This window comes from Cyprinodon tularosa, unplaced genomic scaffold, assembly GCF_016077235.1.
Source record: "Cyprinodon tularosa strain WSP-4 unplaced genomic scaffold, ASM1607723v1 ctg1367, whole genome shotgun sequence".
NCBI classification, from domain to species: domain Eukaryota; kingdom Metazoa; phylum Chordata; class Actinopteri; order Cyprinodontiformes; family Cyprinodontidae; genus Cyprinodon; species Cyprinodon tularosa.
Window position 1 is genome coordinate 97,228 of NW_024038186.1, and position 13,114 is coordinate 110,341.

The following is a 13,114-nucleotide window of genomic DNA, read 5'->3' on the forward strand; positions in this document are numbered from 1 at the left end:
TGCATGCACCAGTGGCCCCCAGCTGGGAGGAGCCCCCCAAACACTGGAAGGGCTTCTGATGCTGCCCACAAGCAGCGGTGGAAAACATCTGGTTCTCCAGCAGATGTTCAATAGATCTGATAGAATCCATGGAAGCTTCATTCATCAGCATGATGGAAAAAATAAAGGAAAAAAAATAATCTATCTATGTATCTATGTATCTATCTATCTATAGGTTTATTGCTATCTTAGACGCTATCTTTATATCTATTATTATTTAAATTAATCCAAATGGTTGATGAGAACATGTTACCCAACATTATTAAATCAATTAACTCCAACATTCTGGACTCACGTGTTAAATGTGGAGATTAAGGCAGTTTGATTCATGGCCTCTAGGAATGTCCTGAGATTCCAAATACTGATCTGCACTGCCGACTGTTTATTCACAGCACCAATTGTTTACATTTACATCTGCAATAACGTACTTTAACTGTAATATGCAATTACCTTCCACTGCACTTTAATTTAGATAGCTTCTGTCCAAACTTTATTTATTCATTATATAGTAAAACCCATCTGTATATATGCTATTGGACATAACTGTAAAAACCCTTTCTATAGTAATATTCACCTGTATATTATATTCAGTAAATATCCAGCTGTAAATTTAGATCATAACACTAGTGATCTATATATTATATTCATTATTTTTAATGGTATTCATCTCTATACTCATTCAGTAGAACCCATGTCGTGTATCTATGGAACAATTATTTCTCCTGCTCTGCTGCTGTTGCACTTCTGGTTAGACCTAAACTGCATTTCATTGCCTTGTACCTTTACCTTAGCCTGACGTAGTCCGACTCAATCCTAGTCAGAATGAGTCTGATGCTGCTCCATAGAGCTGTGATTATGGGGCGTGTTTCGAACGAACCAGGAAAAAAAATGCCTCTGCACTCAATAGGATAGACCTACAACCAATAAGAGCAACGGAGTGCGTGACGTATGTTAAGCGAGGCATAGTTGTTGTCAACAAAAATCAAAGCGTGCAGTTTCACGCCTAGAATAAGAAGATGAGCCTTGATCGCGTTTCTCTGTTCCTCTTTTAAAATTAATTTGCTGTCGATATCTTCTAGAACAGACCTAATAGCAGAATCTACTCACCTCAACTCTCCAGCGGCAGCCATTGTTGTTGTCACCCTAGCGCGCTTTGGTCACGTGGTTGATTACGTTACTCTTGATCATCTGTCCATCATAGTATAAAGCCCGCCCTGACAATTTGATTGGATCGCCTGACAGTGGGCGATAATACTCGCGCTACTATGGAGCAGAGCCAGACCGAACTTCCCCGAACTAGGCTACCTTTACCTGTGTAATGACAAGAAAGTTGAATCTAATCTGATCTACTATCCTTAGTCCCAGTGCTAACCTTAGTGCCTGTACTAACCTTAATCCTAGTGCTACCCTTAGTCCCTGTACTAACCTTAGTCCCGGTCCTAACCTTAGTCCCGGTACTAACCTTAGTCCCGGTGCTAACCTTAGTCCCAGTGCTAACCTTAGTGGCTGTACTAACCTTAGTCCCAGTGCTAACCTTAGTCCCGGTGCTAACCTTAGTGGCTGTACTAACCTTAGTCCCAGTGCTAACCTTAGTCCCAGTGCTAACCTTAGTGCCGGTGCTAACCTTAGTGGCTGTACTAACCTTAGTCCCAGTGCTAACCTTAGTGGCTGTACTAACCTTAGTCCCAGTGCTAACCTTAGTCCCGGTGCTAACCTTAGTGGCTGTACTAACCTTAGTCCCAGTGCTAACCTTAGTCCCAGTGCTAACCTTAGTGGCTGTACTAACCTTAGTCCCGGTGCTAACCTTAGTCCCGGTGCTAACCTTAGTGGCTGTACTAACCTTAGTCCCGGTGCTAACCTTAGTCCCGGTGCTAACCTTAGTGGCTGTACTAACCTTAGTCCCAGTGCTAACCTTAGTCCCAGTGCTAACCTTAGTCCCGGTGCTAACCTTAGTCCCAGTGCTAACCTTAGTCCCGGTTCTAACCTTAGTGGCTGTACTAACCTTAGTCCCAGTGCTAACCTTAGTCCCGGTGCTAACCTTAGTCCCGGTGCTAACCTTAGTCCCAGTGCTAACCTTAGTCCCGGTTCTAACCTTAGTGGCTGTACTAACCTTAGTCCCAGTGCTAACCTTAGTCCCGGTGCTAACCTTAGTGGCTGTACTAACCTTAGTCCCAGTGCTAACCTTAGTCCCGGTGCTAACCTTAGTGGCTGTACTAACCTTAGTCCCAGTGCTAACCTTAGTCCCAGTGCTAACCTTAGTCCCGGTGCTAACCTTAGTGGCTGTACTAACCTTAGTCCCGGTGCTAACCTTAGTGGCTGTACTAACCTTAGTCCCGGTGCTAACCTTAGTGGCTGTACTAACCTTAGTCCCAGTGCTAACCTTAGTCCCAGTGCTAACCTTAGTCCCGGTGCTAACCTTAGTCCCAGTGCTAACCTTAGTCCCGGTGCTAACCTTAGTGGCTGTACTAACCTTAGTCCCAGTGCTAACCTTAGTCCCGGTGCTAACCTTAGTGGCTGTACTAACCTTAGTCCCGGTGCTAACCTTAGTGGCTGTACTAACCTTAGTCCCAGTGCTAACCTTAGTCCCGGTGCTAACCTTAGTGGCTGTACTAACCTTAGTCCCAGTGCTAACCTTAGTCCCGGTGCTAACCTTAGTGGCTGTACTAACCTTAGTCCCAGTGCTAACCTTAGTCCCGGTGCTAACCTTAGTGGCTGTACTAACCTTAGTCCCAGTGCTAACCTTAGTGGCTGTACTAACCTTAGTCCCAGTGCTAACCTTAGTCCCGGTGCTAACCTTAGTGGCTGTACTAACCTTAGTCCCAGTGCTAACCTTAGTGGCTGTACTAACCTTAGTCCCAGTGCTAACCTTAGTCCCGGTGCTAACCTTAGTGGCTGTACTAACCTTAGTCCCGGTGCTAACCTTAGTGGCTGTACTAACCTTAGTGGCTGTACTAACCTTAGTCCCAGTGCTAACCTTAGTCCCGGTGCTAACCTTAGTGGCTGTACTAACCTTAGTCCCAGTGCTAACCTTAGTCCCGGTGCTAACCTTAGTGGCTGTACTAACCTTTGTCCCAGTGCTAACCTTAGTCCCGGTGCTAACCTTAGTGGCTGTACTAACCTTAGTCCCGGTGCTAACCTTAGTGGCTGTACTAACCTTAGTGGCTGTACTAACCTTAGTCCCAGTGCTAACCTTAGTCCCGGTGCTAACCTTAGTGGCTGTACTAACCTTAGTCCCAGTGCTAACCTTAGTCCCGGTGCTAACCTTAGTGGCTGTACTAACCTTTGTCCCAGTGCTAACCTTAGTCCCGGTGCTAACCTTAGTGGCTGTACTAACCTTAGTCCCAGTGCTAACCTTAGTCCCAGTGCTAACCTTAGTCCCGGTGCTAACCTTAGTCCCAGTGCTAACCTTAGTCCCGGTTCTAACCTTAGTGGCTGTACTAACCTTAGTCCCAGTGCTAACCTTAGTCCCGGTTCTAACCTTAGTGGCTGTACTAACCTTAGTCCCAGTGCTAACCTTAGTCCCGGTGCTAACCTTAGTGGCTGTACTAACCTTAGTCCCAGTGCTAACCTTAGTCCCGGTGCTAACCTTAGTGGCTGTACTAACCTTAGTCCCGGTGCTAACCTTAGTGGCTGTACTAACCTTAGTCCCGGTGCTAACCTTAGTGGCTGTACTAACCTTAGTCCCAGTGCTAACCTTAGTCCCGGTGCTAACCTTAGTGGCTGTACTAACCTTAGTCCCAGTGCTAACCTTAGTCCCAGTGCTAACCTTAGTCCCGGTGCTAACCTTAGTCCCAGTGCTAACCTTAGTCCCGGTTCTAACCTTAGTGGCTGTACTAACCTTAGTCCCAGTCCTAACCTTAGTCCCGGTGCTAACCTTAGTGGCTGTACTAACCTTAGTCCCAGTGCTAACCTTAGTCCCGGTGCTAACCTTAGTGGCTGTACTAACCTTAGTCCCGGTGCTAACCTTAGTGGCTGTACTAACCTTAGTCCCGGTGCTAACCTTAGTGGCTGTACTAACCTTAGTCCCAGTGCTAACCTTAGTCCCTGTCCCAGGTCGTGTATATTAGGAATTTTCCCCACTCCAAACCAATAATTAAAGTTGATCAGAAATCTATCAGTGACTGTTTGGTGCAGTCCAGATATAGAACATCCAGATCCTGTAAATCTGTAAACGGACCCCAGTTCTAAACTTGGAGGTTTACATTATCAAGCTCTGATGCCTGCATCCAGGAGGACGATCAGCTGTGGATCAGACCTCAGCGTCGCAGCAATAAACCAACGTTTGTCACCTTGAATGTTTGAGGCGATGAGGAGTTTTCTTTCTGTCATCAGGAACTCTGTGATCTTTAATGTTGAGATATTGATGTGAATAATTATTAACAGCTGTCAGTTTATGGAGGGAGGGAGGGGGGGGGGGGGGGGGGGGGGATTATGAAATCAGGTTTAAAGTCCAAAGATCTAACTTGGGTCCAGTTTAATTCAGAGAATTTAGTTTTTTATGGTTTATCAGAACTTTATAGAGACAACCAAGCATGAATGTGAAAAACATTAAATTAGAGAATAAATTAAATCCTTTATTTGGCTTCAGCTTTGAAATAAACATATTTAATGAAAAAAGATGGATAATTTACAGAATTAAACAATTGTGAAAAGATAGCGCCCCGTCGCTGCAGTAGGGGGCGCTATTCAGACAGGCGGGAATCACCATGGTAACAGGGAGGAGCAGCTTTCAGCATTTTTCTGCGTGTCTTGTTTTAAAAGAAGTTTCCTACAAACATTCAGTTCATAATCAGCACATCAAAGCAAACATTTTCCAGCAAAGTTTGTGAAACTGAAAGAAAAACATGAAGGAAAAAAATCTCAGCAGTTTGTTGAGATGAACCGTAGAACATCTCAGCTCCATCAGCTCATTTACAGACACTGATCTAAATAAACTATTATTATTTTCTGTCATAAACCCTGAAGCTGCGTATTTCTACCTGAGGCTTATCGGGTCGGACTCGGTACCTGGAACAGAGCCTGATGCAGCAGAGGTCATTGTTCTGCTCATCCTAACAGAACCAGAACCATGCTGGACTCTGGTTCTGCAGGACGACCCAGTACCAACAGTATTCCATCCTGAGGAATGTTCCCAGAACCAGCCAGAGGAACCAGCTTCTTCCCAGTGCACAGCTTCTGTCCTTCTCTATGACCATGCTGGTTCTGGGTCAGAAACTGGTTCTGATTCTGATTGAAAACCTCAAACCCAGTTGAGTTAATTCTGGACACCTTTATAAACCAGCGTGTTAAATTGATAAAACTCGGCGGTTCTCCTCCAGCGGGTCTTCAGAGGTCCGTCCATCTTGTTCTGGATCAGAACGGTCCTGATGGGGGAACTGGTGACTGACTGGAATGAATGGAGGTGGAGGTTCTGGCTGAAGCCGGTGGAGCCTGGTGGCTTCCAGGTCATTGACTCGGCAAATTCCAGGATGTTTGCTGTGACTGGATGCAGAAATGAAAGCGGACAGCAGCAGATGGAGGACAGACTACGGTAGGCTAGGAAACCCGGTTAGATCTGGAGAGTCTGTGGTCCTGAGTAGCAGTCTGATTGAGGAGCGGCTCGGTGCTACAGCACCGTAGTCTTCTGCCGTTCACCCACCTTCTCCCTCTTGTTTAAACTCAGCTGGCTGTCCGCTCGGGTGGGGTCCGCCCTCCGGTACTGAGACCTGGGGGGAGCGATGTTAGTCAGTTCATGCTGGTCAGCGAACACCATCCTCTGGTTCTCATTCCGGATGTGGATGACTTTGAAGATCCGCTGGCCAATCAGATAAATCATCTCTAGAATGCACATGAAGATGCAGATGGAGCTGGACACCACCATGAAGAGCATGAAGATCTTCTTCTCTGTGGGACGACTGATGAAGCAGTCCACGGTGTTGGGACATGGAGACAGGGAGCACTTGGAAAGCCTACAGAGATGAAGTAGATGAGATTAAACCGACGAAGAACAGCTCTGCTGTCATTTCAGAGGCAGTAAATCAGGCTTACTTGGGGAGGTCGTATCCGTGGTAGATCCGAAACAGAATATAGAGAAAGGACGAGTCGAATCCGGCTTTGAAGACCAAGCTTACTAGATAGGTCCACCACAGACCACCTCTCTTCTTGCCAGGGTTGGCATAGAGGTGGGAGCCTTTGTGCAGAGCCATGTACTTCCTGTCCTTACTTTCACGGTACTTGACATGCGCCATGACCATGAGAGACGGGCAGGTGACGAAGATCAGCTGCAGCGCCCACAGGCGGATGTGGGAGATGGGGAAGATGTGGTCATAGCAGACGTTGGTACAGCCAGGCTGCAAACATCAAGCAGTTTATCAAAACGCAGAAAAACACCTTTAGCTGATCAGGTTTTCAGTCCAATCTGATTTTATACTTTTACCAAAATGAAAACTTGTTGTGCTTATTTTCAGTAGTGTTTCGCTTAGTTATTAGATATAATACAGTGTAACTGTAGATAAAAAAAGTACCATTGTATTTCAACCCGTGGTCTGTTGTGTTTATTTTACACAGTGAACGATTTATCACTCCGGATTCATTCTTCTTTAGTAGCATCCAAATGTACAGAGACACATTTATCTGGTTGGTGATTAATAACTCGGAGGATAGCCATAGTCTAAATGACTCAATTAATGAAAGACAACTGGATTTCTAACAGCCAGATTTAGGAGTCCAACCTAGACTCATTCAACTTATAATTAAAGTGATAGAGGAGGATCTTTTATTGATGCGTTTACGTAAGGCCAGTCATTGAAGCTCAGCTTTCTCACCGCGGATCTTTGAAAATGGCCGAGGGTCGAAACAGAAAAAGTGTCTATGAATTGGATGAGTAGAAATGAAAAACCTCAGAAGAGACAGATATTTTCCAGAATGCTAATGTCTGTCAAACTGGGCTTTGTCTGAGAGTTTCCATAAATTCTGCTAGAGATGCAACAAGCTGCCAGTAAAAATGGGATTATATTCTAAAAGAAAAATAGTCTCGTCTTGGTTGTAGCTGCTTTCCCACTGACATTAGCAGGTTAACATTTCCAAAGACGGGTTGACCTGTTAATCCCCTCCAGGTAGCTGCGACAGAAGTCAGGATAGTAAACAATGGAGAGCAACATGGAAGGAAGCCAGGTCGCAGCCACTGTGCTTTATGGTTTCGTTTTCCCTTAGCTGCGTCATGTTTATCGCATGCTAGCAGAGCTGTTTGGGCTCATTAGATCAGATCGGTTAGGTTCTTATCAAAGAAGCACATCCTGTTTGAGTATTAGGGGCTGGTTCAGAGTCAAATGAGTTGAGTCACAGCTTCCTGGGTCCAGTTGGTCCAAGCTTGGTCACTGGTGTCTTTAAGCAGAGGATCTAACCTCAGTGAAGGGTGGACATTTAGGGAACATTTCTCCTGTTGAGCTTCTGGTTGTTCAGGGAAGCAGGTTCTGCAGAGCAGCCCCAGCCTTCCTGCTCTGCTCGGTCCGGCTCATCAGGCAGGGCCAGTGTCCCCGCTGCACCCCCCAGATAAAGGTGTGTCTGCTTCCAGCTCACCTGTCTGGTGTTGCACACAAAGTCCTTGCTCTCATCTCCCCACACCCTCTGGGCCGCCACCACAAACACCAGGACACGGAAGACGAAGACCATGGACAGCCAGATCCTCCCGAAGGCTGTGGAGTACTTGTTGACTCCACTCAGCAGGTTCTCCAGTCCAGACCAGTTCATCCTCCCGGTTCTGGATCCGAGTCACACACGGGTTCTCACTGTGGAGGGAGAGAAGCAGAAGCATCAGAGACACCTTCCCAGTAGGCCCAGTTTGAGAGGGAGAGCAGGGGAACCCACAGAGAGCAACCCAGTCCTGTTTGGCCATCCAGACGAGGTTTCTAACAGACCTTGCAATTTGGTGAACCGGGTCATCTTTTTTCTGGACCCAGTTATCATTTTATCTTTTCTCCAGTTTTCACAAATCCCAGTTCAACTCTGAGGATTTTTCAGATTTTCACCCAGAACCATCAGATGGTGGTTCTGACCCAGTTAAACACCTAGAACTTCTATCCAATCATAGGTTTCTCTGTCTCCCTCTGCTGGAGGGCCGACAGCTTTCTGACCAATCAGAGAGCAGTGGACAGGAGGCCACGCCCACTCTGAATCACAGCCTGTGACTCCTTAACCTCTAATGCTCAGACTATAAATTCTTCCAGAACTAAAGTAGATTTGAAGATAATTTTTACTTAATTCTTTATTTTTCTGAGGAATTTTTCCTTTAGTTCTTTCTTCTCCTTTTTTCCAAAATTATTTGTTGCTTCTTTCCATATAGAGCATTAAATCAGTATTGAACTCTCCTCCCTTCTCCTCAGTGAATCTGTTTGTAGAGGAGCTATTGACATTTCCACCAGATGTCGGTAACCATCCATACAATCCAACCATAAAAACACATCAGACCATAAATGTCCAGGAATTAAGTTCTGTGGAATAAAGTGGAATGGCCCAAAGGAAAAGTATTGAACACGTGAAGAAATGGAGGAACAAAAAGGCCTGGAAAGCAAAGACAGCAGCTGAAATCTCTCAGTAATTAGAAAGCAATCCTTCTAATGAATATCCGCTGCTTCAGTCCCAAAGGATGGCCTAGAAAAAGGTGCCTCTGGAATCACACAGGAAACATCTCATGATGGGGAAAGCAAAGAGTTTTCTCTACACCTCTGCAGCCTCGGTGATGGCGTTGCTTCCAGAAGGATTTCTAAACTTCTCAATGTTCCAGTGAGAACTTTTTGAACCACAGAGCTTAAAAAGTGCAAATCAATCCACTTTGTTTCCAAGTTTGAAGACGTTTCTCTTCCCATCCAGGAAGATTCTTCAATTCCAAATATCTGGATTAGCGTTAAATTCCAGGTTTTATAGAGTGGACCAAACAAAGAATGTTATGGTTTAGAAAACATGAACATTGAACCAAAAAAACGGCTCCAACATTTAGTAATTGGGCCGTTAGCGTCGTTGGCCTGCAAACCCGATGCTGGCCTATGCCTCTTAAAGGGCGGTCGTTAGGGTCATTGTTGGCCTGGCAAGATGTTTTGGTCCCCTGCATGGAGATCAGGTCTGAGATGATGGGGGAAGGAATCAACTCTATTGCTGGTTGTAGGTTTTTGGTTCAATGTTCATGTTTTCTAAACCATAACGTTCTTTGTTTGGTCCACTCTATAAAACCTGGAGCTCAACGTTAATCCAGGCATTTGGAATAGAAAAAGCTTCCTGGATGGGAAGAGAAACGTCTTCAAACTTGGAAACAAAGTTGGAATGACTCTGACCTGGATGACTGGGAATCTTCCCCAGCATGTTGGAGCCATAATCCAGCAATGAAAAGAACATCATTCCACCATAAACCCACCAGGACCAGGTGCTGGAATCAGCAGGAACAATCTTTTCAAAGAAAACAGTCAGTAAAGCAGTCAGCCGCCATGGCCTGTAGCACGCTCACCACGCCGGACTCCACTGCTGAAGGAAAAGCTGCTGAAGGTCGTTTAAAGTTTGCTGAACAACATTTAGAGCAGCCTGTGAAATACTGGGAGAATATAGTCTGCTCAGATTAGACCAACACTGAACGCTTTGGATCCCATAATACACATCATGTTTGGAGGTCAAAGGGCACTGCACCTCAGCCCATAAACACCATAGCAACAGTGAGGTTTGGAGGTGGGAGCATCATGCTGTGGGGCTGTTTTCAGCGTATGGTTCTGGAAAAGTTCAAATCATTGAAGGAAGAATGAATGGAAAAATGTAGAGAGACGTTCTGGATAAAAATCTGCTGCCATCTACCAGGATGAAGAAGATGAAACGTTGGTGGACATTTCAGCGAGACGATGAGCCTAAAACACGCAGCCAAGGAAACTCTCCACTGGTTCCACAGAGAGAAATAAAGCTGCTAGAATGGCCCAGCCAATCAGCTGACTGCTATCCAATAGAAAACCTATGGAAAGATCTAAAGGTCAGAGTTCATGGAAGATGAACACCAAACCTTCGAGATTTAAAGGCTGTTTGTGGAGGAATGGGCCAAAATCCCACCTGATCAATGCAGGCCACTCATTTCTCCATCCAGGAGGCGTTTAGAAGCTTTCATTGCCAAAAAAGGCTTTTCTACAAAGTATTAAATACATTTAAAAGCCTTCAGCTGATCCAAAATGCTGCAGCCAGAGTTCTGATGAAAATGAAAAAGAGAGATCATATCTCTCCTATCCGGGCTTCTCTTCATTGGCTTCCTGTTAAATCCAGAATAGAATTTAAAATCCTCCTTCTCACATATAAAGCCTTAAATGGCCAAGCTCCATCTGATATCAGAGATCTGATTGTTCCTGATGTTCCTAACAGAGCACTTCGCTCTCAATCTGCAGGTTTACTAGTGGTTCCTAGAATTTCTAAAAGTAGAATGGGAGGCAGATCTTTTAGTTATCAGGCTCCTCTCCTGTGGAACCAACTACCAGTTTTAGTCCGTGAGGCAGACACCCTGTCTACTTTTAAGGCTAGGCTTAAAACTTTCCTTTTTGATAAAGCTTCTAGTTAGAGTGGCTCAGGTTATCCTGATCTATCTCTATAGTTCTGCTGCTATAGGCTTAGACTGCTGGAGGACATAGGGACCCCTTTTTCATCATTCTGCTTCATTCTATCTCTATTCTCCCACTCTGCAGAATCTGTTAGTTCAATCTCTAACGTTCTGCTCTCTCTGCTTTTTCTCATAGTAGCTTCATCTGGTCTGTTCCTGTTTGGCTGTGACTCCATCCTGGAGAGAAATATCAGCTGTGCTGCTGCCATCAACACCTTTGTTTCTAGATGTTGGAGCTTGGCCTGTTTTCCAGTGTAGTCCTGTTTCTCTGACTGTGACTAACTGGATGTGCTCTCTTCATCCTCTGACATGGGAGCTGGCTAGGGATCCGGTAGAACATGGACCTGGCAGAACGTGGACCCGGTAGAATGTGGACCCGGAAGAACGTGGACCCGGTAGAACGTGGAGGTCCCAGTAGAACATGGACCAGGCAAAACGTGGATCCGGTAGAACATGGACCCGGTAGAACATGGACCCGGAAGAACGTGGACCCGGAAGAACGTGGACCCGGTAGAACGTGGAGGTCCCAGTAGAACATGGACCAGGCAAAACGTGGATCCGGTAGAACGTGGACCCGGTAGAACGTGGACCCGGAAGAACGTGGAGGTCCCAGTAGAACATGGATCCGGTAGAACATGGACCCGGTAGAACATGGACCCGGAAGAACGTGGACCCGGTAGAACCTTGCCTTCGGAATCCTTCCAAACGTTGTGATGGGCTTTAATTAGGCAGGATTTAGGACCCAGATGAGGGAACCTGCTGCAGCAGTAAACCTACACCTGGTACCGCAGGAAATGGGCGGGGCCAATCAGGGAACAACAGAACCGTGCCTGTGACAGCAGCTCAGTCACATTTGCCTTCCAAATAGGTGGGCTGAGCGGCGCTACCCGGGCCGCAGACATCAGAACCTCAGAACTTCTGCTGCTCCGCTGCGGTTCCATACTTCTGTTCTACTGACAGAGGTTAGAGGTCAATCCCTTATTCAACGGATCCTGGAGTCCTCAGCGTTTTCCAGAACCTCAAAGATCAGACAGGTTTCTATAGTCCCAATGACACATCAGAACCAGCTTCATCTGGACCTCCCAGCAGAACATTCAGAGGACCAGCTGCTCTGCTGTCCATCCAGGTTCCAATGACCTTCTAAAGGTAGAACCACTGCTGGTTCTGACCCGGTCCACCAAAAAGAACTTCTCTAACACCAAGAGCTGCTGGAGCTGACCCCAATGATCTCCCAGCCTGAGGGAGGAGCGGTACCGTGGAGGTCAGAACGTTCTTGGTGGTGTTGGATCTCAGGTGTGAAGCTCCATGGTTACATAAGTTCTGCAGAGGACCAAAAACACGACCCCTGGAGGCCGACGAGGAACAGTCTTTAAAAATGGCTCGAGGTTCTGACTTTCACTCCCAGTAAGCACCTGTGGGATTTACTGGTCAGAATGGACTTAAGGGACGAGGTGGGTACCACAGAACTTCAGAACCTCTTCAGAGGCGGAAAGTTCTCTGAGCAGCAGGCGGCTCCTTCTGAAGCCTCCTGCCGGGGGCCCCACCCACACAGCCTGAGCTGAAGACCACAGCCATGACTCACTCCCTCCTTTCCCTCTGCGCCCTTCCCTACATGTCTGTCTCTCTGTTTCTACATGTGTCTCTGTCCCTCCATGTCTCTCTGTCTCACAGTCGGGCCAGGGAAATCGGGTTCCTCAGTTCTTTAAAGAACTACTTGTTGTTTAGAGAGAAAGTAGAACTCTGTGATCCTGAATGTCTGAGTTGTTGGAACCCGCCCTGAAGGCAACACAGACTGGAGAAAAGCCAGACCAATAGAACCTTACCTGGTCTCCAAATGTCTCACAAACAGCAGAAACCTCCACAGCACCGTAAAAAAATCTATGAAAATCCAGAAGTGTAGTAAGAGGGAAAAACTCTTTGGATCCTCTTTTTTCTGCTGTTTTCTGCTTTCTGCCTCCTTCCTCAGAAAACCAGCCGGACCAGACCGAGCAGCTGCGACGTCATGAAAACACACAAGCACAAAGGCTTTACATGTTCCGATCTGTCTGTTTCCACTTCTGTAACCCCAAACCTCATGAATAAGTAAAGGAAGACACACCTACAGCATTCAGGGAGGGAGGAACCCGGCATCCTGCTGCCTCGCCCTCCATGTCAGGCTGCTGAGCAATCACAGCGCAGGAAAACAGCATATAAAACCCCAAACCTGATCCAAGACCAGGTCCTGATCGCAACTCTGACCCAACTGTGGAAATTCAAAGTCAGAAACAGGGCCGTGCACAGACTTTGTCAGGGCCTGGGGCGTCCTCACCCTGGACAACCCAGTCTCATGGGAAAATGTACCCCCACTACGTTGGTCCACACTGCAAAACGTAGTGGAGGTACATTAATGGCCATTTTTTTGTGGTACTTCTACATTTCTTCTGCCTATACGCTTTCTATTGTTTTACGTCCTAGTCACGTGACTTTCAAGATTCCAGCTGG

At 46.4% G+C, this 13,114-nt stretch overlaps 1 protein-coding gene across 1 annotated transcript; it reads right to left on the minus strand.

Annotated features, from left to right (window-relative positions):
- Positions 1-4,592: 4,592 nt before the first annotated feature.
- Positions 4,593-12,683, minus strand: LOC119778646 (gap junction beta-4 protein-like). Its single transcript, XM_038277986.1, has 4 exons — positions 12,457-12,683; positions 7,597-7,805; positions 6,067-6,368; positions 4,593-5,987 (listed from the first exon to the last, which is right to left on the minus strand). The coding sequence occupies exons 2-4, from the start codon at positions 7,765-7,767 to the stop codon at positions 5,645-5,647; spliced, it is 816 nt and encodes a 271-aa protein (XP_038133914.1). The 5' UTR covers positions 7,768-7,805; positions 12,457-12,683; the 3' UTR covers positions 4,593-5,644.
- Positions 12,684-13,114: the final 431 nt, after the last annotated feature.

Excerpts from the sequence above, each read along its gene's own strand:
- LOC119778646 (XM_038277986.1), bottom strand. The coding sequence starts at position 7,767 with ATGAACTGGTCTGGACTGGAGAACCTGCTGAGTGGAGTCAACAAGTAC. Across the intron at positions 6,369-7,596 it reads TTGTGTGCAACACCAGACAG|CCTGGCTGTACCAACGTCTG; the intron begins GTGAGCTGGAAG and ends TGATGTTTGCAG. Across the intron at positions 5,988-6,066 it reads CACGGATACGACCTCCCCAA|GCTTTCCAAGTGCTCCCTGT; the intron begins GTAAGCCTGATT and ends TCATCTCTGTAG.